Source organism: Macaca fascicularis, chromosome 7 (assembly GCF_037993035.2).
Source record: "Macaca fascicularis isolate 582-1 chromosome 7, T2T-MFA8v1.1".
Lineage (NCBI taxonomy): Eukaryota > Metazoa > Chordata > Mammalia > Primates > Cercopithecidae > Macaca > Macaca fascicularis.
Window position 1 is genome coordinate 68,287,683 of NC_088381.1, and position 23,340 is coordinate 68,311,022.

The 23,340-nt window shown below is 45.1% G+C and overlaps 1 protein-coding gene across 31 annotated transcripts in view; it reads left to right on the top strand.

Annotated features, from left to right (window-relative positions):
• Positions 1–21,846, top strand: part of HOMER2 (homer scaffold protein 2) — a 144,715-nt gene extending 122,869 nt beyond the window's left edge. For 9 of the 31 annotated variants that reach the window (XM_045395924.2, XM_045395923.2, XM_065548324.2 and 6 more), the window contains 5 exons: positions 5,319–5,458; positions 8,381–8,537; positions 10,936–11,046; positions 11,882–11,962; positions 13,211–14,121. In XM_045395924.2, coding sequence (XP_045251859.1) covers positions 5,319–5,458; positions 8,381–8,537; positions 10,936–11,046; positions 11,882–11,962; positions 13,211–13,399 — 678 coding nt within the window. In that variant the 3' untranslated portion in view covers positions 13,400–14,121. Of the gene's footprint in view, positions 1–5,318; positions 5,459–8,380; positions 8,538–10,935; positions 11,047–11,881; positions 11,963–13,210; positions 14,122–17,977; positions 18,256–20,294 lie in introns of those variants that run through there. The other 22 variants (XM_073996573.1, XM_073996572.1, XM_073996562.1 and 19 more) reach the window with 7 other exon arrangements.
• The last annotated feature ends 1,494 nt before the right edge of the window (positions 21,847–23,340 follow it).

Genomic DNA, 23,340 nt, shown 5'->3' on the forward strand with positions numbered 1-23,340 from the left:
TAAGACATTTGTCCATGAAGTAAATCTCAGTGGGGTTGGTGATGGGGACTCTTTGTTCCTTGTCACTTCTGGCCAGAAATAGGGAATTTTGACAGTAGGTCATTTTGAAGGCTTTTTCAATGATTAGCCTGATCACAGTGACATGTTTTTATGAGACTCTTGAATTTTTTAGGATGTGGTACTGTATTTCTGACAGAAAATGGTTGATGAGATTCGAGTTAATGCACATCCTGGCCCCGGAGAGACATTCTGTAGTCATTGTGTTTAAATGCCAGTGGCGAGACAGCATGTCTCCTGGCTGTGCTGGGAGGTGAGTTTCTATGTAGGGTACCTTGTGCCCACAAGAGAGAGACTTGATGTCAGATAGCCCTTGTGTTCATCTCCGGTTTTAACAGAGGTCAGGTGTAAGATGGTATTCCAACAGTTCTGTCTTAACAGAGGAGATCTGGCTTGACCAGGAATTGAATAGTCTGTTGAAAGTGTGATGATTGACTGAAAAGGACCTATTTTAACCTGAAATGAACACACCAGGTTCTCCAGACCCGCTTTCCTGATGTCTAGATTAGTATATGTGGTGGTGGGGGAAGTCTTGACCTAGTGACAGGGTTATATGTAGAAAGCCAGGGAAAGGGAGACTTCAGGAGAGAAGACTTAGGGGCAGGAGTAAGTGTGATGTACTAGCAAGGTAGCCGGGAGTCTGCCTGGTGGCAGCTGAGGCGTGCTGTGGGAGGCATGGGGGTGTGCTTGGAGAAACTGTGAAGACCTAGAATTCTTCATAAGTGGGTAATTTATTATTTATTAGCTATTTGTTTAATTATTCTTGGGTAGTTGGTGGACACTGGAAGTGTTTTGTGACTGTTGATTTGAATATCACCAGAGAGGGTAGCTTGCTTGCAGATGGTAAGGCAGGCACGGAGGGACTGAGGGCAGAAAGATTGTTGAGGGGACTGTGAAGGAGAGAATGGCTGGGTCAGGAAAGCCCAGGGAGGGGGTCGCAAATGAGGACAGGGTGCAGGAAGAGAATCAGGAGGCCTGGGCATCTTGAGCAGTCAAGATCGATGCTCTAGACTTGACCATCAGCCTCACAGGGGCAGTAGCTGCAGCCTCAGGTACACAAAGAAGTAGTGGAGAGAGGAGGGCAGATGCTGGAGCCCTAGGAAATAGGCCCAGTTATGAAATGGGAGCCAGCAAAGAAGACAGGAAGGGAGAAATTCCAGCATCGCTGAACCCCAGGAGGGAGTACACCCAACATGTCGGTGCTCAGAGGAGGGAAGAGAATGCCGAGAGGGACCCTGGGTTTGTTAGCGCTATGGCTGACCCTTGGGACAGGAGATTTGGTGGTTCAGGATGTTTCACAAAGGCAGAACCTATGTCTACCTTGAGTTATCTTTCCAATATCTTGTTCTGGCCTCATCATACAAAATATACCCACATGGACCTATGGAAATGCATGTGAATTCAATTTCAGGTAGACAGGAACTTTCCTGAATCTTTCTAAATAATCTAAGATCTAAGTGATATCATTAATTTTGTATGCTAATTGCTTGATTAATCTCTGAGGATCTATGAAATTCAGCATCTGAAATGGTCCGTGATCTAGAAAGTTTCTAATATACTATCTTTTTCAGAATACCACATAGTACAGTGATATCTTTGAGTTTAATATCTGAATTTCTCTATATTTTGTTTTAATATTTGCTCCCTCTCAAAAGTTTGTTTTATTTATTTGAGACGGGGTCTTGCTATGCTTCCCAGTCTGGCCTCGAGCCCCTGGGCTCGAGTAGCCCTCCTGCCTTGACCTCCCAGGTAGCTGGGACTACAGGCATAAGCTAAGTATTTTAAATCTTAAAAATACATGTATACGTAATAAGATGTGGTTTTTTTTGTTTTTTTTGTTTTTTTTGTTTTTTTTTTGAGACGGAGTCTCGCTCTGTCGCCCAGGCTGGAGTGCAGTGGCGTGATCTCGGCTCACTGAAAGCTCCGCCTCCCGGGTTCACGCCATTCTCCCGCCTCAGCCTCCCAAGTAGCTGAGACTACAGGCGCCCGCCACCACGCCCGGCTAGTTTTTTGTATTTTTAGTAGAGACGGGGTTTCACCGTGTTAGCCAGGATAGTCTCGATCTCCTGACCTCGTGATCCACCCGCCTCGGCCTCCCAAAGTGCTGGGATTACAGGCTTGAGCCACCGCGCCCGGCCAATAAGATGTTATTTAATGTATATGCATTATTTAGGAATGACTTTTTGTTTCTAAGCTTTAGCTGTATTTACCCTTCCTGATATTTCCCCAGGTATAGAGGTTATTGTATGTATTTTTTTTAACGCTGGGTACAGTAGCTCACACCTGTAATCTCAGCGCTTTGGGAAGCTGAGGCCAGTGGACCTGAGCTCATGAGACTAGCCTGGGCAACATGGCGAAACCCCATCTCTATTTAAAGAAAAAAGGAAAGACTATTTTTTTGTTTTTTTGTTTGTTTATTTTTAAGACAGAGACTCACTCTGTTGCCCAGGCTGGAGTGCAGTGGCACGATCTCAGCTTGCTGCAACCTCTGCTTGCTGCAACCTCTGCTTACTGCAACCTCTGCCTCCCAGGTTCAAGTGATTCTCCTGCCTCAGCCTCTCGAGTAGCTGGGATTACAGGCATGCGCCACCATGCCCGGATAATTTTTTTGTATTTAATAGAGACGGAGTTTCACCATGTTGGCCAGGCTGATCTCAAACTCCTGACCTCAGGTGATCTGCCTGCCTCAGCCTCCCATAGTGCTAGGATTACAGGCGTGAGCCACTGCACCTGGCCCTTGTATGCTTTTTAAAATTAGTAATCACACAATTACTTGGTTTCCTGAAACTCTTAGAATATGAACACTTTTAAGTTTTCCGAATAGTTGGATATTTAAACAGCCTAATTACAAAAACACTTAATGTGGGGCTGTTTTGTGACTATAAATGTAATACATGTTTATTGTATAAAGGAAAAATATACTATACTATAAAGAAGGAAATAAAAATCGTCTACCTTCTCACCACTTGAAGATATTTTGTTAGTGTTTTGGTGTGTATCTTTCTAACATAGATTTCCAGCATATATTTTATATTATCCCTTTCAACTTTATGTCATGATTATTCCTTTTCAAAACTGTTTTAATGACTGGACAGCATTCTAGTATTTGTATCACAGCTTATTCGGTTAACCTTCTATAATTCGGGACATCTGCATTTCTAATTTTTCACTAATATAAATAACACTGTGATGAACGTTCTTGCATATCTTTGTGCATTTGGTGGTTTCTGCATAGCTTCTTGAAATGGAGATATTGGGTTAAAGGTATGGATGTTTTTAAAGCTTTTGATGCATACCACAAACTTAGCCTGCAGAAAATACCATTTTAACTCCCACCTGCAGTGAATAAGGCTTTTTCTTCCCACACCCTCATTAGTAAAGCTTTGTTAATTTGACAGATGAAAAGTCCTTCCTTCCTCCCTTCCTTCCTTCCTCCCTCTTTCTCCCTTTCCCTCTCTTTCTCCCTTTCTCTCTCTTTCTCTCTTTCTCTTTCTCTCTCTTCTATTTTCTTTCTTTCTTTCTTTTTTGAGACAGAGTCTTGCTGTGTCGCCTAGGCTGGAATGCAGTGGTGTGATCTCGGCTCACTGCAACCGCCGCCACCCAGGTTCAAGGGATCCTCCCGCCTCAGCTTCCCCAATAGCTGGGATTACAGGCGCCTGCCACCACGCCTGGCTAATTTTTGTAATTTTAGTAGAGACACGGTTTCACCATATTGGCCAGGCTGGTCTTGAACTATTGACCTCAAGTGATCTGCCTACCTTGGCCTCCCAAAGTGCTGAGATTACAGGTGTGAGCCACCATGCCTGGCCTTAATTTTGTATTCCTTTACTAGTGAGATTAAATATTTTTTATGTTTATCGATTGTATGCTTTTCTTCTTTTGTAAAGATCAATTACCTACCCCTTTTTTAAGGTGTTCATCTTTTGTGGTATTGATTTTCAAGAGCTTTATTTTTTAAACACAAAAAAATTTTGAACATATGCAAAGCTAGGCATAATTGTATAATGGACCTTCCTATACCCATAGTTCAGCTTTAACAATTAGGAAATGATGACCAATTGTTTATGCACCCACTCGTTCCCCCCCCCATATTTTAAAGCAAATCCCAGATGTTTAATTTCATCCATAAATATTTCAGCATGTAGCTCTAAAAGTTGAGGACTCTAAGAGCTTGTCAATATAGGAAAGATATTAACTTTTTTTTTCTTTTTTTTATTTTGAGACAGTTTCCCTCTTGTTGCCCAGGCTGGAGTGCAGTGGCACAATCTCGGCTCACTGCAACCTCTGCCTCCTGAGTCCTGCCTCAGCCTCACAAGTAGCTGTGATTACAGGCACACACCACCATGCCTGGCCAATTTTTATATTTTTAGTAGAGATGGAGTTTCACTATGTTGGCCAGGCTGGTGTCAAACTCCTGGCCTCAGGAGATCTGCCTGCCTCAGCGTCCCAAAGTGCTGGGATTACAGGCGTGAGCCACTGCGCCCAGCCAACATTTTGTTTTTCCTATGTGCTGCTGCATATATAGGGTTTTTGTTTCATATTCATTTTGTTTATGGCATTTTTTTTTTGAAATTCAGAAATTGAAACTTGGATTTATACACCATTCTCGTCTAGTTCCTTCCTTTGCCCATGTGCTTATTTGAGGCTAAATAACATCTTTCTAAGGTCTTAGCTAGCACCAAATGATATTCCACCTCTACGTGGTATGACTTACGGAAAACACTTGAGCATATTCATAACAACACTTAGTAAGGGAGCTGGAAAACTTCAGGACCTGGTTCTTGTTTCTTTAATAAATGTGTTGATCTAACTCTCCATAGCCCCAAGATATTTAAGTTGTCTCCATTTCTAATATGTGCTTTTTCATTCCGTGTTTCTAACAGTCCCTCCTACCTTGTGGCTTCTGCCCTGTGGTATTTCGGGAGACCAGGTCTCCAAGTTTGGTAGGTTTCTCCATAAGGCTTAAGTAAAAAGGCTCTGAGCACTGGCCCAGGTGTTCCCTTGTCAGTAAAGCACACAGACTTTGTGAACTCCATATGGTCTCTTCAGTGCCTTTTTCTGTGGTCTTGATAGTCTTTGTTAGGTTTTGTTTTCTTTTTTTGTTTGTTTGTTTTCTTTTTGTTTTTAAACTTGTTAGTCTTTGCTGCATTCTGGTTGGATGAGTTGGTTCATCCACACTCGTAAACAGTTTCTTATTATGCCTAACTTGCTGCCGATATGCGGGCAAGCAATAACGTGTGAAGATAATTCACTTTGGCCAGGAATCTGGGCGTGAAACCCCATCTTCTACTCAGGCATCCAGTGTCAATGGGACGGACGATGAAAAGGCCTCTCACACCGGTCCCGCCAACACGCACCTGAAGTCTGAGAATGATAAGCTGAAGATTGCCTTGACGCAGAGGTAAGGCTGTTTTAAAGTCCAGATCCTATTTTCTCCACCTTCAACACTTCCCTGGAAGCCTTTCTTGCTGGACAGGGTTTCAGGAAATTGAGAGAGAAAACTGGGACCTGCTTGGAGCATCCACTCTTGTCTCCTGGTGAAAGGAAGGCCAGCTGGCTTTATGGCCCTGCTCTGGCCAACCACATCAGCATCCATTTGTGTGTGTGTGGGAAAGAGAGAGTGTGTGTGTGAGAGAGAGATTGTGTGTATGTAAATGTGTGGAGAGAGGGCGAATATGCATGGTGGTAGTGTCAGAGTGTGTATGTTAGAGTGTGTGTGATTGTGTGAGTGTACATGTGTAGAGAGAGGGGGTGTGTGTGTGTGTGGATGCACCCCTGTGCTTGTGCTTTGTTTTGTTTTTGAGGAACCAAATTTGTCATTTATGTATCTATAAGATTGACTCTTGGCCAGGCATGGTGGCTCCTGCCTATAATCCCAACAGTTTGGGAGGCCAGGGCAGGCAGATCACTTGAGCCTAGAGTTTGAGACCAGCCTGGGTAACATGATGAAACCCTGTCTCTAGAAAAAATATTTTAAAAACTAGCCAGCTATGGTGGTGTTTACCTGTAGACCCAGCTACTCTAGAGGCTCAGTTGGGAGAATTGCTTGAGCCTGGGAGGTGGCAGAGGTTGCAGTGAGCTGATATTGCACCACCGCACTCCAGCCTGGGTGACAGAGTGAGACTCTTGTCTCAAAAAAAAAAAAAATTTTTTTTTGAACGTCTGAGAAATGCATATGAAAACATAAACTATTAAAAATATGAAATCACACAAAACTTAGTCACCTATATACAAAAAAGTCATGTGGAATATATATTTGAAGAAGAGATCCTTTATAATATGAACTAGAACCATAAACTCTATAGAAATAAACTTAAATATATAAGATCTATGTGAAGCAAACTTTAAAATGATTTCAGTGTTTATAAAATAATTGTTTAATAAGTAGACATTCTGTTGGGAAGTGGCAAAAAGCCTTGATATTTTCAAAGTATCAATTTCTCCTAAATTGATCTATAAATGTAACACAATCCCTATAATGATATCAGTAAGATTTTAATTTACTGTATGAGCGGTGCTTATGATTTTGTATCTTGAGAATGTGGAGCATTCCACACAGGCTGGGCTGAACTTCATGGTGTAGGGCGGTCCCATGAGCACACCCAGGGCTTTCTGCTCACCTGGCCAGCACGGTGGCACATGCCTGTAATCCCAATGCTTTGGGAGGCTGAGGTGGGCGGATCACTTGAGGTCAGGAGTTCGAGACCAGCCTGAGCCACATGGTGAAACCCCATCTCTACTAAAAATACAAAAATTAACCGGGCACGGTGGTGCATGCCTGTAAGCCCAGCTACTCAGGAGGCTGAGACAGGAGAATTACTTGAACCCGGGAGGCGGAGGTTGCAGTGAGCCAAGATCATGCCACTGCACTCCAGCCTGGTTGACAGAGCAAGACTCTGTCTCAAAAAAAAAAAAAAAAAAAATGCTGTATCATCTTAGAAGCAGTCTTTGCTCAGGCTGCTATAACAGAATACCATGAACTGGGTGGCTTAATTAAACAACAAATCTTTATTTCTCACAGTTCTAGGGGCTAGAAAGTCCAAGATTAAGGCACTGGCAGATCTGGTGTCTGGTGAGGGCCTACTTCCTAGTTCATAGACCACAGTCTTCTCCCTGTGTCTTCAGAGGTGGGGAGAGGAGGTGAGCTCTCTGAGGACTCTTGTAAAGACCTGGATCCCATTCATAAGGACTCCATCCTTATGCCCTCACCTAATCCTAATTACCTCTCAACTTCGCCCCACCAGCCCCCCAGCCGCCCCACCTCCCCACCCCCATCTTCTAAGACCATCACATTAGAGGTAGGGTTTCAACATATGAATTTAGGGAGGTCTCAAGCATTCAGTCCATAAGAGAAGCTGTCATTTTGAAATTCCCCCCATTTTACAGTTGAGGAAACTGAATTCCAGGTGACAAAGTGACTCCTTGCCCAAGGTCACATAGCTAGTAAACTTTCCATCACCTCAGAGGGCCCGTGTTCCACTCAAGGCTGCACTCACAGTCTCTTCAGGAGTCTACCAGAGGCAGCCTGTCCCCTTCCCCAGCTAGAGCTGCCGCAGGGTTGGCACCCACCTCTCCCACTCAGCTCGCCCAGCTGTGATCTGACCTAGGAATTCCAGAAAGCACATGTGACCCTTAGATCCAACCACCTCCCTTTGGACTGTGGCTCTTTGTCAGGTACTTCAAAGGGCAGAACCACAATCGGTCTCTTTTCTTACTCATCAGGCAATTGTGAGAGCTAGATTTGTTTATTTATTTATTTGTTTATTTGTTTGGTTTTTTTATTTTTTTGAGGCAGAGTCTCCGTCACCCCAGCTGTAGTGCAGTGGTGTGATCATAGCTTACTGCAGCCTTGAACTTCTGGGCTTGAGTGATCCCCCTGCCTCAGCCTCCCAAGTAGCTGGGACTACAGGTGCCCGCCACCATGCCCAGCTAATTTTTTTGTATTTTTAGTAGAGGTGGGTTTTCACCATGTTGACCAGGATGGTCTCGATCTCTTGACCTCATGATCCGCCCGCCTCAGCCTCCCAAAGTGCTGGGATTACAGGTGTGAGCCACTGCGCCTGGCCCCAGAATTGTGTTCTCTTCTAAGGTGATTTAAGAAAATAGACTACAGGATGACATGTCCACACCAGAGAGAGGAGCCAGTCCCTCCTGGACCTGGAACAGGGCAGCCACACCCACCTGCCAGCTCACTGTGGGGAGAGGGCGTGGGCCCCCCAAGGGTGTGCTGAGGGGTGGCGGAGTCGCCTTCCCCAGGTGGGCGGAGGCGCAGCCAGACGGGACAGCACCCACCCTGTCGTCACTGCCCGTCCCCATCCTGCAGCGCTGCCAACGTGAAGAAATGGGAGATCGAGCTGCAGACCCTGCGGGAGAGCAATGCCCGGCTGACCACAGCACTGCAGGAGTCGGCAGCCAGTGTGGAGCAGTGGAAGAGGCAGTTCTCCATCTGCCGCGACGAGAACGATCGGCTCCGCAACAAGGTAGGTGCGGTGGGCACAGTGAGCCCCGAGGCTAGCTGGCGTGGGCAGCAGGAGATGAGGGCACCCACAACCCTTTTTCTCCACCCCCAACTTTGCCCTTAGCCCCATGGCTGGAGGAAGACTTGCTGCCTCTCCCACGGGAACATCCCTCCCCTTCCCTGCCTTTCTTAGTAGGAATTTAATCACATACATAATTGACCTTTTCTGTTTTTATTTTCTTTCTTTTCTTTTTTTTTTTTTTTTTGAGATGGAGTCTCGCTCTGTCATGCAGGCTGGAGTGCAGTGGTGTGATCTCAGCTCACTACAGCCTCCTGTCTCCCAGGTTCAAGCAATTCTCCTGCCTCAGCCTCCCAAGTAGGTGGGGATTACAGGCGCCTGCCACCATGCCTGGCTAATTTTTGTATTTTTAGTAGAGACAGGGTTTCACCATGTTGACCAGGCTGGTCCCAAACTCCTGGCCTCAGGTGATCCACCTGCCTCAGCCTCTCAAAGTGCTGGGATTACAGGCGTGAACCACTGTGCCTGGCCAGACTCGTTACCTTTTCTGAACCAAGTTTTATAATTCCCCTTACTGAGGAGAAGATAAACTGGAGGTGTCAGCCTTATCCCTCCCAGAGTTCCCTCCCTCAGCATTTCTGTGGTTCACTGACCCTCCATGGAGGAAGGGGACCCAGAGGGTAGGTGAGAAACAGACTTGGGAGATGGTGAGCTGCGCCTGCTTGGAAGTCCTGCTTCCATTCACATTATTATTTCTAAACATGTAAATTTGGAGTTGGGAAAAGGATTGTGGTGCTTGAGGCATGAGGAGGGTGGACAGGTGCTGACCTGTCGTATGCCCTCTACTCTCCGATCCTGGCATTTTTATTTGTTTGAAAATGCACCTGTAACCTTCCCTGTCATTAGTCACACTCCAGTTCATATGGTGCTTTTGGGGTGGCCAGAGATCCCCCATTCAGGTCTTGAGGTTTCTCTGCTAACCTCGTTTTGATGGTGATTAATCCTTCTGCTATAAACACATAGGCTTTGGAGTATGCTCCATCAGTGCAGGGTTTTAGGGGGACAGGTCCCATTTAGATTGGTGTTCACTTCCCCTTGACCCCTTTTATGCCCTGCCCTGCCCAAGCTGGAGGGCCCCTGCATCCCAGCCCTTGATCACACTGTCTTACTTTCATGCTAATGCCACATAAAAGTGTCTCGTGTCATTTTTTCATCTTGGTGCTGAAAGTGCTGACGGTTGGGCACCAGGCCAATTGCTGACTTTGCACGTTCCCACCCCAGGCCTGGCAGATCTGCCTGCCAGAGGGATCGATTGCCCTTTCTTGCATTTTCAAGAAAAGCTGAGTTTCTCACTTTGGTCTCAGTCTGATAGCCAGCAGCAGTGCGGGGGGAGTGGAGGAAGATCATCACACACAACTCGCTCCCTTGGAGGAGTGTCGACCTCCCTGGGTGGGACATGTCACCAGCTTGCCTCCCAGGGTTGGAGGCGGAAGTTGGTGTGGTCTCCAGCGGCAGCAGGGGCTGGGAGTTCAGACCCCAAGGCTTGGTGCAGGCTGCCTCTGGGAAGTGTCCTGGGTGCCCTTCATATCAAGGACTACTGCTGCCTGTGCGGGGGGACTTCATCACTACAGTGCTTTTGTGTTGCATGGGGGGTCCACGCCTGCTATCCACTCTGCACACACATTTTGGCCCCCAGCATCCAATGGCAGTGTGAGAGTGCCAGGCCCTTGCACCCCTGTTCCACACAGGTAACCGTTTTGAGGGGTCAGCCTTGGGAAGGACGGAAAGATGCAATCTGGGGATTTGCCGTTCAGCCTCAGGGAAGAGGCCCACAGGCCAGACCCGTTCCATGTGCATCCCCAGGGGAAGGTCACCTTGATTTATAATGTTCAAAATGTCATTGCTTCCCTTTTTGGCAGCCACTGTACCATGAGTTGCTTGGTTTTCTACCCTGCTGGCTTAAACCATTGAGATGAAACAGAATAATGCAGGACATGATTACAGTGGTGTAACAATCATTCTGGGGAAAAGCACATCAATCCAGGGACACCTGGCCCTTGCTTGTGATGGATCCTTAAAGCAAATCTGAATCTACTTCCTCACAGCCATGAGAGGAAACCAGAAGCCCAGAGCATCTTGAAGGCGGGTTTTTTTACTTATTTGGCTCTGCCGATAAGATGCCTCTGTAAGGCATCATGTGCAAAGCAGGTCCCATGCAAGCGGTGCAGGCAGCCCCATGATGGAGCTGCATGGGGTTTGTTCATAGCCACAAAGAAAAACTCATAAGTGGATTAGGTTAGGGTTTATTTTAAAAGAAAACAGAAGTGTAGCTGTGGTGATCTCTTGCTTAATGACTAACGTAAGCTGGCGCCCCTGCTTTCCTGTATGGTGTGTACTGAAGATTGATGAGCTGGAAGAACAATGCAGTGAGATCAACAGAGAGAAGGAGAAGAACACACAACTGAAGAGGAGGATCGAGGAGCTGGAGGCAGAGCTCCGAGAAAAGGAGACAGTGAGTAATGGTGCTCCGAGCAGGGCCCCTTGGTGTCCTCTTGGCCTTGCGGGGTGGCACACAGCAGGTGTGCTGGGGCATATGACTGGCCCTGGCAGCTGCCTGGATAGCAGCATGGAGAGAGAGCTGGGAGCCACACCAGGGTGCGGACAGGCCGGAGCAAAGGCCTCCCCATGACCTCTGCCGTCTCCCTGTCATCCCTATTCTAAAGCCGGTCATGCAGATTCACAAGGGAGTTGAACATTTCACAAGACACTCAGACACGCTTGTCATCTGTCCTCAGAAGTTGAGTTTTGCTGCCAAATGAATGCCGCTAGAGAACCATGATGTAATCACTTATTTTTTAAAAAAAAAAATTTAAATTTATTTATTTAATTTAAGATGGAGTCTCATTATGTTGCCCAGGCTGGTCTTGAACTGGGCTCAAGCAATCTGCCCACCTCAGCCTCCTGTGTAACTGGGACTATAGACACACGCCACCATGCCTGGCCTACAGTCATTTATTTTCTAGGGGTCAGACAGTTAAGTGTGCACATGTTGGAGGCTGTGCGCACGTTACCAAACTCTCTAGACCTCACTTTCTCCACTTATAAAACAGAAATCGGAAAAACATCTGCCTTGTTGTGCTGTGTACAGACTTCACATGACAAGGCGTGTGACACACTTCGCCCATGGAATTCCCTGAGTTGAAGTATTCACGTGGTCGCTATCACTGTCTATGCAAACAGAACAGGTTCCCGAAGCGGCTTCCACGAGTGTGCACACATTGGTGATTTTCAAGAATATATTTTATCTGACTTGCTTTCATGTTCTATCTCAAATTTTTTTCATGTAGGAGCTGAAAGATCTCCGAAAACAAAGTGAAATCATACCTCAGCTCATGTCAGAGTGCGAATATGTCTCTGAGAAGCTAGAGGTACGTGGGTGGGGGGCACAGCCATCCTGGCTCAGACGAGAAGGCACAAATGTCATGGTACTCATTTTCCTGCTTCCCATCACTTTCACACTGAGAATGCTGAAGGAGAGATTTTCTATTCACAAAAAGCTGGCGGTAACTGCAGGCCAGATGGTACCGCATCCACACCTGCCCTTGGGGCAGACTCGGCAGCATTTGTCTTTTGGTTTTTCCAGTTCTGTGAAGGTTCCTGTGCATCACCACAGTGTAGACGACTGTTTCCTTGCAGAACCCCGGTGGGAGTGAGGAGCGGGGGTGGTGGCCTGAGAGCCCAGGGTCAGGGTGTGAGGCCACCTCAGCCACTCCCCTGCCAGTGACCTTGGGCACTGACCTTGGGCAGGCCTTCCTCCCTAGGCTCAGATTTCTGATCAGTAAAATGAGGATTTTCAGGGCCTCCTCCCCCTCGGAGGTCCTCCTCCCTGCAGGCCCTCTGATACACACACGGCGCTTCATATAGTTACACGACCCTGGAATTGGTAACTGGTTCCTGTGCACATGTTCAGAAAAGTCTCTGTTTATGCCCTCAACATAAAGCTCTTATCTGATATGAAGAATGCAAGGCTTATGGCTCATTTAAGGACTCACAGCTGTCCTGTCTTTGGGAACCTGCATGTGATTCACCTAGATGTGTCTCTATAGGCTTGTGGGACCCAGCGCCACAGACCATCTCCATGGTAACAGCATCAGAGGGTGCACAGACTGGCTGTCTCTGAGTCAATGGCATGGCCAGTCCTTCCTCACCGAGGGCCAGAGGCTGGCCTGGGACTGAGGAGGCCACGCCTCTCTGTGGGACCAGGGGAATGAGCCACTCTCCCATCTGTTCTGTCTCTCAGGATGGAACTGAAATGTGGTCTCTGCTAGCCACTCAGACGGGGATTTCAGACTTTCCCTGCTGGGCCCTGTGTGAGGTCTCCCTCAGGCAGGACTCTGCGTTCTGCCTGCTTTGTTGGGTCTTGGGTTTTCGGGCCGGGTGTCGGTCCCTCAGTGGGAGAACAGGCAGGAAAGGAGGAGGTCACTGAAGTGCCTGCCGCTTCCCTTCTGATGTCTTGGTCACAGGCTTGTGTGCTGGGGTAGCATGTCTCTAGGGAGCTTAGTCCCTTGCCCAGGCCCTCAGGTTGGATGGAGAATGGTTGGTTCAGCTGTAGCAGGTTTTGAAGGACGACTCTCATCACTCAATTTTCCAGACCCTTCTCCCTTTTGCTTTGCCAGGCGGCAGAGAGAGACAATCAAAACCTGGAAGACAAAGTGCGTTCCTTAAAGACAGACATTGAGGAGAGCAAATACCGACAGCGCCACCTGAAGGTGGAGTTGAAGAGCTTCCTGGAGGTGCTGGATGGGAAGATTGATGACCTGCATGACTTCCGCCGAGGCCTCTCCAAGCTGGGCACCGATAACTAGGGCTGGCCAAGGCCCAGGCCCCGCCTGTGAGTCCCAAGCGTGTGTGCGAGACCAGATAGCTCTAGGACGTTCTTCTGTGTGCGTTGCTTCTGTAAATGCAGGCGCAGTTTGTCGTGTTTCCAAACCAGTTGTGCCGTCCACTCCTTTCCAGAATAGAAATCTCCTCTCACTTCTCTGGCCTTGTGAGGTTGTGGACAACTGGAAGATTCTGACTCAGGAATCCAGAACTAGGTCTACCTTCAACATTTACGCAGTCAGGGCAGGGATGTTTATATCTTTCATAAGGGCTGTTGCAACCATATGAACTGAAAAAATGCATTTTCTAATCCAAATATTGATATTCTTTACACCAGGCCATCAGGCTCCTTTTATCAAATAGCATTCAGAGTATTTGAATGTCCATCAGGCACCAGCCCCGGGGGGCACAGAGAGAACAACATTCCTCTCCATCATCATCGAGAGGCTTTATTTAAAACAACTGTTTAGTGGAAACTTATTGAGAGATGGAAAACAAGCTTCTGGTGGGTGCATTTTCTGTCCCGGGAGTCGCCTGCAGCCACAATACTGCCCCTGCCCCCCAGTTTGTATGGTTGCGACAGTGTTCCTTTTCTTGGTTTTAATTTCTGAGCAGATGATTGTGCTGTGGGAACAGCACACAGTGAGGGTGCCTAGCACAATGCCTGGCACTAAGTAGGTGCTTAATAAATGTTTGTTCTACTAAATGTGTACACAGAATTTAGTGTTTTAATCAAACCCCACAGCAGAGCTGGGACCCTGTTGAATGATGCACCATCTTTGCTGTGCTGGGTAGTTATCAGACATGACTGTCCGGTCAAACCCAAGCTGGGGCTTGGGTGACCCTGGGGCAGGGAGGGAGAAGGGGAAGCTGCAGGAGCTGGTCTCAGGCCCCTGGAGCCCATCCGTGATGCTCTGCCCCTGGGGCTCTCCGACTCTCGAATCACCTTCTCCCCTAGGAATGGTGACCCAGGGATTCCAGGTATAGGGGCTGCCCAGGGCTTGGGACCTAGGGTGGGATTCTTTTAAGGGTCTGGACAATTGAGAAGAAATCGCAGGCAATCGGGGGGAGAGAGCAGCTCAGCTGACAAGCCGTGTGTCCCTCATGACAGAGGTGTTCCACCCGGCTCTGCCTCCTGCCTTTCTTGGTTTCTCCTAGGGAAGGAACTGCAGCCATAAACCTCTTCTCTCTCACAGAGCTGCTCAGTGGGGCCAGCGGGCTGTGGGTGCTGTTGGCATCCTGCCCTGGGAGATTGCCGGTGTGTGGCAAGATGTTTTGAATCCCTGGCCCCACACATCTCTATATGCCTTAGGCAGGGGGGAGGCTTTGGTGCCCCCTTACCCCTTTGAGAACCACCTAAGAGGACTACTCCTTCTAGAAACCTTCTCCCATGGACACAGTTAGAGTTTCTCCCTGCTGAATTTGGATTAATGAACAAACAACCCGAGGAGGGAGGGAGATGGGGTCTGCACACAGGTGCCCCGGGCCCCAAGGTGAACACATGAGTCCTCCTGCTTTCCTTCCCTTTCCCTCACTGAGACGCCTCTCTGAGCCGGGGAGTCTTGTTTGGGATGCGGACAGAAGGGAAGGCTGGGGATCTGGAGCACCAAGGCACTTTTAGAGGAGCCCCCGCAGGGTAAGTGGGGGCTTTGGTTGAGTACACAGGGCTCTTGGCAGACAGGAAGTGGAAAGTGTGGCCAGCCCTGTTTGTGATTCGGGGTAGTCTGCTGCTGGCCCTGCCCTTTCTCCAGAGCTCCAGATGGCTCTCAGGACAGTTGGTAGCACTTCCCTACTGGCTGCACTAGGAGACCAGAGAGCCGAGCTGGCTGTGAGTCAGTCCCGTGGCCCAGCAGCAGGATGAGGGGATTCTCAAGCCAGCCTGGTCCGCTTAGCAGCAGGCTGGGTGTGTGGCTGTGCGGAAGTGGTGGGCACTAGGTTCTAAACACCCTCCACTTGGGTCTTCAGATGACCTCTGCCTCTATCAGGTGACTTATGAATCTAGAAAGAGCCCTCTTGACTGACAAGAGAATGCTCAGGTGACACATGCACAGAGTAGTTACCAAAGCCACTTGTGCATTCTGATAGCAGTGACTTTAGAAAACTCCGGAAGTGGAGGTGTAGAAAATGTTGGAAGAGCCATTTCCACAGTGGGCTGCTGTGCAGTCGAGACCCATGATCCCAGCTCACCAACCACTGAAGAGTGTGGTGAGCATCCTGTGGGCAGCAGGTAAGGAACTTGGATTCCTCCTGCTGTGTGTCCAGCTCTACAGCTGTTGCAGCCCCGGAGCTAAGAGTAGTAGGCACTCCCTTAAAGGGAAAGGTAAGTTGGGCTTGGCCGTGAAAGCACAACAGCTTTTACAAAAGCACTGAACTTTTACATTCCTTCTGCTTTTCTCTGAAGATCTTAGTGTCTCTTCATTTACTTTCTTTTAAAATAATGGCCCTGGAGCAACCTGGACGGTGCTCCCTTGAGCTGGTGTGACGTGCCCTCGTTTATTCAGACATGCAGCTCAGTCTCAGTACTGTTGTCATAACCTTACACCAGAAGCAGGCAGAACGTAAGCCATTCACTCCGTGAGCATCGCAGCCGCTTGTGCTGCCTGGAAGGTGCAGGGCCAGGACTGCATTTTCAGTTTGCAAATGAGGTCTCCTGATTTTGACATTTCCAAGACTGGCTGCTATACCTTGATACGCTTTCCTTCTGCCTCCATGAAACCTGGTGTCTAAAAGAGATCGACTAAAACTTGGAACCCTTCAACCAAGAGGACATTTAAAAATAACCTTTCATTCCAGTCAAGACCCAGCTGGATGCATTTTAAAGTTGGGAGTGGTGAGGAAGCCTTCCTAGTGCTGCCTGGGGAATGTAAAACCAACAGAGCGACAGGTTGGGACAGTGTGGTCAGGCCTTGGAGGGAAAGAGAACCAGTATCCACACAAGACATCGAACTTGTGTGGCCCCTCAGTTTCATCTCTCCTGCCTGCCATCACATTAGACTTTAATTGGGTAAGAGAACAGGGCAGAGCCTGTCACCTGCATTTTGCAGACGGGAAGTAGAGACAGAGAAAGTGACACGCCCAGGGTCACCCAGTGGTGACCAGCAGCGTGGACTCTGCATTCGGGTCTCCCAGACCTTGATGCAGTATCTTTTGAGCCATGCCACTCTAGTCCCTTTGGTGACCCGTGGGTGCCAAGAGAAAATAATTCTCTTATATCTTGATAAGAGCATATTACAATTATATTATTTTAATATGTGTCCACAGCAAAGGACAGTTTACAAAGATGTGAATCTGAATGACATCTAGGAATGTTCATTATAAACAATAAGTTCAACTTTCAAATGATTCTGGTTTTGTAGGAATCTTTCCAAGAAAGTTGGTTAAAATGATGTGTCTGCCTGTGAGGCCAGTTCTATGGAAAACAAACACACCCCGAGTTCTTTATTGATGGCTTTAGTGGAGGCAGAGCAGTACGTTCAAAACAAGTGGGAGGCCCTGAGATCTCAGGAATGGAAACAGAGTTCTGGCTGGGGGTGGCCTGTCCACTGCCCACCCCTTCCCGGAGATGCACTCCTTTCTGGCTTTCTGGGGAGGGAGCAACCTTGCTCAGTGGTGGGAGCAGCTTGAATGGGACCTAATCAACACCCAGGAAGACTGTGCACAGAGGGCAGTTGGTCTCTAGCCTTCATGGTGGTGGTGGGCAGGCGCCTGCCTGATGTAGACTACATTTGATGCAAAACATCAAGTAAAGGGTGGAGCATAATACAGTGAATATGCCTCCCAGAAACATCATCCTCTGCCCATTTTAACAGGGCTCTTTATCTTTAGAAAAGTCTCCTTCTCTATAGAAACCAGGGACAATTTTGGATGAGAGCCAACCACAGGACATGCTGGGGACCTTATGGGGGGACCTCACGTGTGGCCAGGTGCACCTTTGGGAAGAAGGCAGATGTGATGTGACTTAGCACAGGCACTCGAAAGAGGGAGCCAGCCACTGGTCTTTGCTAATATCCAGAAGCGGATTGTTTGTTCCATTCATCTTTCTAGAAGTTAAATTATTTCATTGCCTTGAGACGTCACTAGATCTTGAAGCACTTGCAAACTAGAAGCTTGCAAGATCAATGTCCATATATATTTTTAAATGATATGCATGGTTTAAAAGGACCCTAATTTCTGAGTACATGGCTTCCCCAAAGAAACAGTATATATTCTGGAGATGATGGGGGTTTCGGCATGGAGAGGGACTCCTGTCTAGTCTAGAAATGTGTGTTACTTACATGTCTCTTCCATGTACCTATCTCAAGAATATTTCTAGTTTGGCTTTAAACACTACCCAGGCAGGAAGGTGGCTTTGGTAAGAATTTTGAAGTGTATGAAATGTTCTAGTGAACTTAGGACAGCGTGCGTGTGCTTGTGTGTGTGTGTGTGTGTGTGTGTGTGTGTGTGTGAAGAAATAGCAAAAGGGGAAGTGGGAGAAACAGTAAGGAAGAGTTTTCAATTAAAAATATATATGTCTAAGAGGAGACTTTATTTTCTGTTTCTGGTGGTCATGTTCTATGTTCTAGAATCCATTTCCCAGAAGAAGAGTTTGTAGGTCTTTGGTTTGAAGTGGAATTGTGCAGTGCCCTACTCTCTTTGACAGTGCACAGTCTTGCGGCAAAGTGGTCTCCCAGGCCCCAGAGACCCCCCGGGCACCTGGCAGGAGCCGACAAACCACGGCAGAGTCCCAAGTGGTGTGTGTTTTGGCGAGTGATGGGCAGGACTGATGATTCACAGCTGTGGGGCTGTGCTATTGTTTTTACCCTCTTGTACTGCTTCTAATAAAAGTCTCGACTTTACATCAGTTGTGAGAGCAGCGTCTTACGATGTGACAGGCAAGAAGACATTCCCCGCATCAAATGTAAGAGTTTAATGATAAGAGTGGAGTGGATAAGTGAATTCTCCCAAGAGTACTGTTTTTTGTTTCCCTTTTAAAATGCTTTTGTGGTACATAAATAATATAATACTTTTTTTAAAGAAATTCCAGATGAGTAAAAAAAAAAAAAAATCACCTGTTATTATACCATCTGATTATAACCACTGTTAACATTTCCGTTTTTATCTTTTCAGACTTTTTTCTATGCATATGTGTGTTTTATTACTTTTTCCATGAAATATAATCATGTTATACATACTGTTTTATAACTTATCCCTTTTAATGCTATATTGTGAATGGATTTCTGTATCAGTAAATATGTAATTACATTATTTTTAACCTCTATGTAGGCTGTACCTTGGATACTTAAGTTGTTTCAATTTTTTACTGTTGTAGTCAAGGACATAATGAAGTTCTTCTAACATCCTTGTGAAGCTTTCAGAATATTTACTTAGGATAATTTTCTGAAGTTATTACTGGCTCAAAAGTACACGCTTCCCTATCTGTGGCTCCTTTCCTTCTGAGGCATATGGGACTTTACCCTCCAACCCCCTTGTACTCATTCAGGGTCCTATGACTAATTCTGGCCAATGAAATGTGAGCAGAGGTGAGATATGAAGCTCCAGGCAGAGACTGAAATGCCCATGGGCAGTTCCGCAGTGTCTGTCTTCCCTTCCCTGATGTCCCAAGGACAGAGCCTCTGTCAAGCCTGGATCCCTGAGTAACTACATGGAACAGCCCCCTTCTCCCCTCATGTTACCCTCACCTGCCACCCTGCATGGACGTGTAGCATGAATAAAAAAAAATAAACCTTAGGTGTTAACCACTGGAATTTCAGGGTTAATTGGTTAACTGCAGCATAACATATCCTGTCCCAACAATTAAAAAGTATGCACATTTTTAGGACTTTTAATATGTGTTGCCTCAAATTGCTTCCAGAAAGACAGTCCCAAAGTATACTCCCACCTGCAGTGTGTGAGTGTGTACTGCTTCCTCTTTAACACAGGAGTTACCCTGGGGACAAAGAGCTTAAAAAAAAAATGTTTTTTTTGTTAAAATGTGACCCTTTAAGATGTTCACCAGTATCATTGATTTCTAAGAGGTTTATTTCATAAACATTGTAAAACAAGATTTTAAGTTGCATGTATGGCTTTTTTAAAACGTTTGACACTGCCGGGCGCGGTGGCTCAAACCTGTAATCCCAGCACTTTGGGAGGCCGAGATGGGCGGATCACGAGGTCACAAGATCAAGACCATCCTGGCTAACCTGGTGAAACCCCGTCTTTACTAAAAAATACAAAAAAAAAAAAACTAGCCGGGCGAGGTGGCGGACGCCTGTAGTCCCAACTACTCGGGAGGCTGAGGCAGGAGAATGGTGTAAGCCTGGGAGGCAGAGCTTGCAGTGAGCTGAGATTGGGCCACTGCACTCCAGCCTGGGCGACAGAGCGAGACTCCGTCTCAAAAAAAATAAATAAAACGTTTGACATTAAAAAAACACCTTTTAGTCAAGTTTATCTGTTACTTTTTTTTTTTTTTTTTAATGGTTGCTACCTATGCTGTCGTGCTTATGCAGATCTTTCCAATTCTTTTTTTTTTTTTTTTTTTGAGATGGTCCACCCTGTCCCCCAGGCTGGAGTGCAGTGGTGTGAGCTCAGCTCACTGCAACCTGCGCCTCCTGGGTTCAGCGATTCTCGTGTCTCAACCTCCCGAGTAGCTGGGACTACAAGTGCATGCCACCATGCCCGGGTAACTTTTTGTATTTTTAGTAGAGATGGGTTTCGCCATGTTGCCCAGGCTGGTCTCAAACTCCTGAGCTCAGGCAATCCACACGCCTCAGCTTCCCAAAGTGCTGGGATTACAGGTGTGAGCCACCAAGCCCGGCGAGGTCTTTCCAATTCTGATTGCAAGGTTGTATAAATATCCACCACTATCTTATTCTTGTACTTTTATTATTTCTTTCTAAACAGTTAATTCTCTGATCTGGCTGGGCGTGGTGGCTCACACCTGTAATCCCGGCACTTTGGGAGGTCAAGGTGGATGGATCATCTGAGGTCAAGAGTTCAAGACCAGCCTGGACAACATGGCAAAACCCCATCTCTACTAAAAATACAGTAACAAAAGAAAATTAGCCGGGTGTGGTGATGGGTGCCTGTAATCTCAGCTACTTGGGAGGCTGAGGCAGTGAACCCAGGAGGTGGAGGTTGCAGTGAGCTGAGATAGCACCACTACCCTCCAGCCTGGGTGACGGAGTGAGACTGTCCCCAAAAAAAAGAAAAAAAAAAGCTTCCAAAAGACATTGAGACAATTTTGTAATGTTTAGAAAAATTAGAAATTGGATTGAGTAAAATTTACATATTTTACACAAGAGGACTAACATCTTTATAATATTTAACCTTTCATTTCAGTACATTTATAATGTTTTATGTCTCTCAGCCTATCTTTTCTAGTATAGGTGATTTTTGTAGTGTGGTTACTATTGTGTAAATGAGATCTTTTCCCACTACTTTAAAAAATGAAAGTTAAATCAATCGCTTTTATGACTTAAAACATTAAATAAAACTTATGTAAGTGTAAACATTATTTTAAAACATATGTAGAAAATTAAAGCCCCCCATAATTAAAATCCCTTTCCCCCAAGAAAAACAGTCAACAGTTGATGCATATTCATCAGTTTTTTCCTAAAGTATGTTTTAGCACTTTGACCATATGAGACAACCCTTCTGCTCTTAGCATTTTTCTCTTTGCAATAGATCTTCCTATGTCAGTACACGCCAATCTACCTCATTCTTACCTCTGCATAAGAGAGTAGTGTGTGGTTGTATAATAGTTTAACTTGGCGATTGGTTATTTATTTTGTAACTAGCCAGTTACTGAACTATTCTAAAGGTTTTGCTGTTGTTAATTTCTTTTGCCTTTTTCAGTTGGGTAATAATTCTGGGTAGGTTGATAATTTTATTCCCATGTTTGTAATCTTATTTCACTTTCTCAAATCATCACATTGACCGGTACTTTTAGAACAATGTTAAATAACACTTACATAATTCTGCTGATATTGTACATTATTTTATATATATATTTTTTACTTAGAAGAGTGTTTCTCCAGAACTATAAATTTGACTCTTAGTGTAAAATAATCTTAATATTTGAATTATACATTAAGGTTATGCCCTCTATTTCTAGTTTGATGAAAATATTATTAGTAATGGATGTTGGGGTTTTATTTAATGGCTTTTTTCCACATCTGTCAAGATGATCAACTGGCTTTTCTCTATTATGACTTTAGATGAATCATTAATAGATTAGCTAATGTTAAGACATCTCTGCATTTCTATAAAAACCTGATATAGTCATAGTATATTATTCTTTTAATATACATCTCCTTTCAGTGTTAACAGTGGTTATTTATGATTGGTTGGTCCATAGATTTTTATTTTGTGTTTATTATCTGTACTTTCTGATTTTTCTACAAAGATCGTGTATTACTTGTATAATAAAAAATAAGAGCTTTAAATTGTGAAATTCTTCTGGATTTGGTTTTCTCATTTTATTATGGAATTTTTCATACCTAAATAAGATGAATAGTTGTGTAATTTTTTTTTTTCTGCTTTGTCAGTTATTGGTGTTTGTTAACTTCTTAAAATTAAAAAGAACCTGGGAAGCTGTTTTTCTATGCCCTAGAAACATTTAAATATTTAGAATTTTTTGCTCTATTGAAGTTTTTATAACATGTATAAAACTGTCCAAATCTAGTGCCTCTTGGGAAATATGTGTTTTTTCCTTTTTTTCAATTTTTTTTCATACTCATCGGTTTCTTCAAACTTTATTTCTATTCTGTAAGTTTCTGGCAATTTAAATTTTCCTGGCTAAGTGTGGTGGCTCATGCCTGTAATCCCAGCACTTCGGGAGGCCAAGGCAGGAGGATCGCTTGAGCCCAGGAGTTCACAATCAGCCTGGGCAACATAGTGAGACCCTGTCTCTACTAAAAATTAGCTAGGCATGGTGGTGTGTGCCTGTAGTCCCAGCTACTCAGGAGGCTGAAGCAGTAGGATCACTTGAGCCCGGGAGGCCGAAGCTGCTGTGAGCTGTGAGCACGCCTGGGACACAGAGCAAGACCCTTTCTCAAAAAAAATTTTTTTTAATTAAGTACATTTTCCTAAATAGTGATTCTGTTCTGATTTTCAGACTTGTTGGCCTGGAGTTGCAGTATTCGCTTCCTCATTCCCATGTTGTGTGTGCTTTCCCTTTTTGTTCTCATTAGTTTTTCCAGAATTAGTCTGTTTCACTGATCTTTTCAAATAACCAACTCTGAGATTTATATCTTAATTTACTGTTCTACTATTTCATGATTCTTTTGGTTTTGTTCTTACTACTTTTTCCTTTATTATTTTCCCACCTTCTTAAGTTGCATGCCATTTTAACTTTTTCTTCCTTAATAAAAGACACAGTTACTAACATTGTAAGGTATGACTTTTCCTCTGAATACATCTTTATCCCTATCCCTTAAATTTATATTTAGTGTTCTAAGTTATAATTTATAATTTCAGATTTGACTTTATTTTTTACTGGAGTTTTTTGAAGTTATACTTTTAAATTTCCAGGTAGTTTTATTTTGTGGTTGTTTTTAGCATTTCTTACAAACTTCTAGTTTTATTGCCTTGTCAAAGAGAGTATGGCCTGTACAATTTGTGCATTTTGGAGATCATGGATGTTTTCTTGAGACCTAATAAATTTTTAGTTTTAATACATATCCCCAGAAAACTGAAGAAGAAAGTATATTCTCTGAAGGTAACAAAATTCAATCAGATATATTCATTTGACCTTATAAAGTATAATATTATGAACCTTTAATTTTCATTTACTTGATTCATTAAGACTAAGAAAGACATGTTAGTCTCCTGTTATTGTATTTCTGTCTATTTCTTTTGTTTCTAACAGTTTTTGCTTTCTTTTTGATGTTATTTGGCAAATGATCTTTTTAAGGGAAAAAATATTTTCCTTTAAAGACTTGTATAC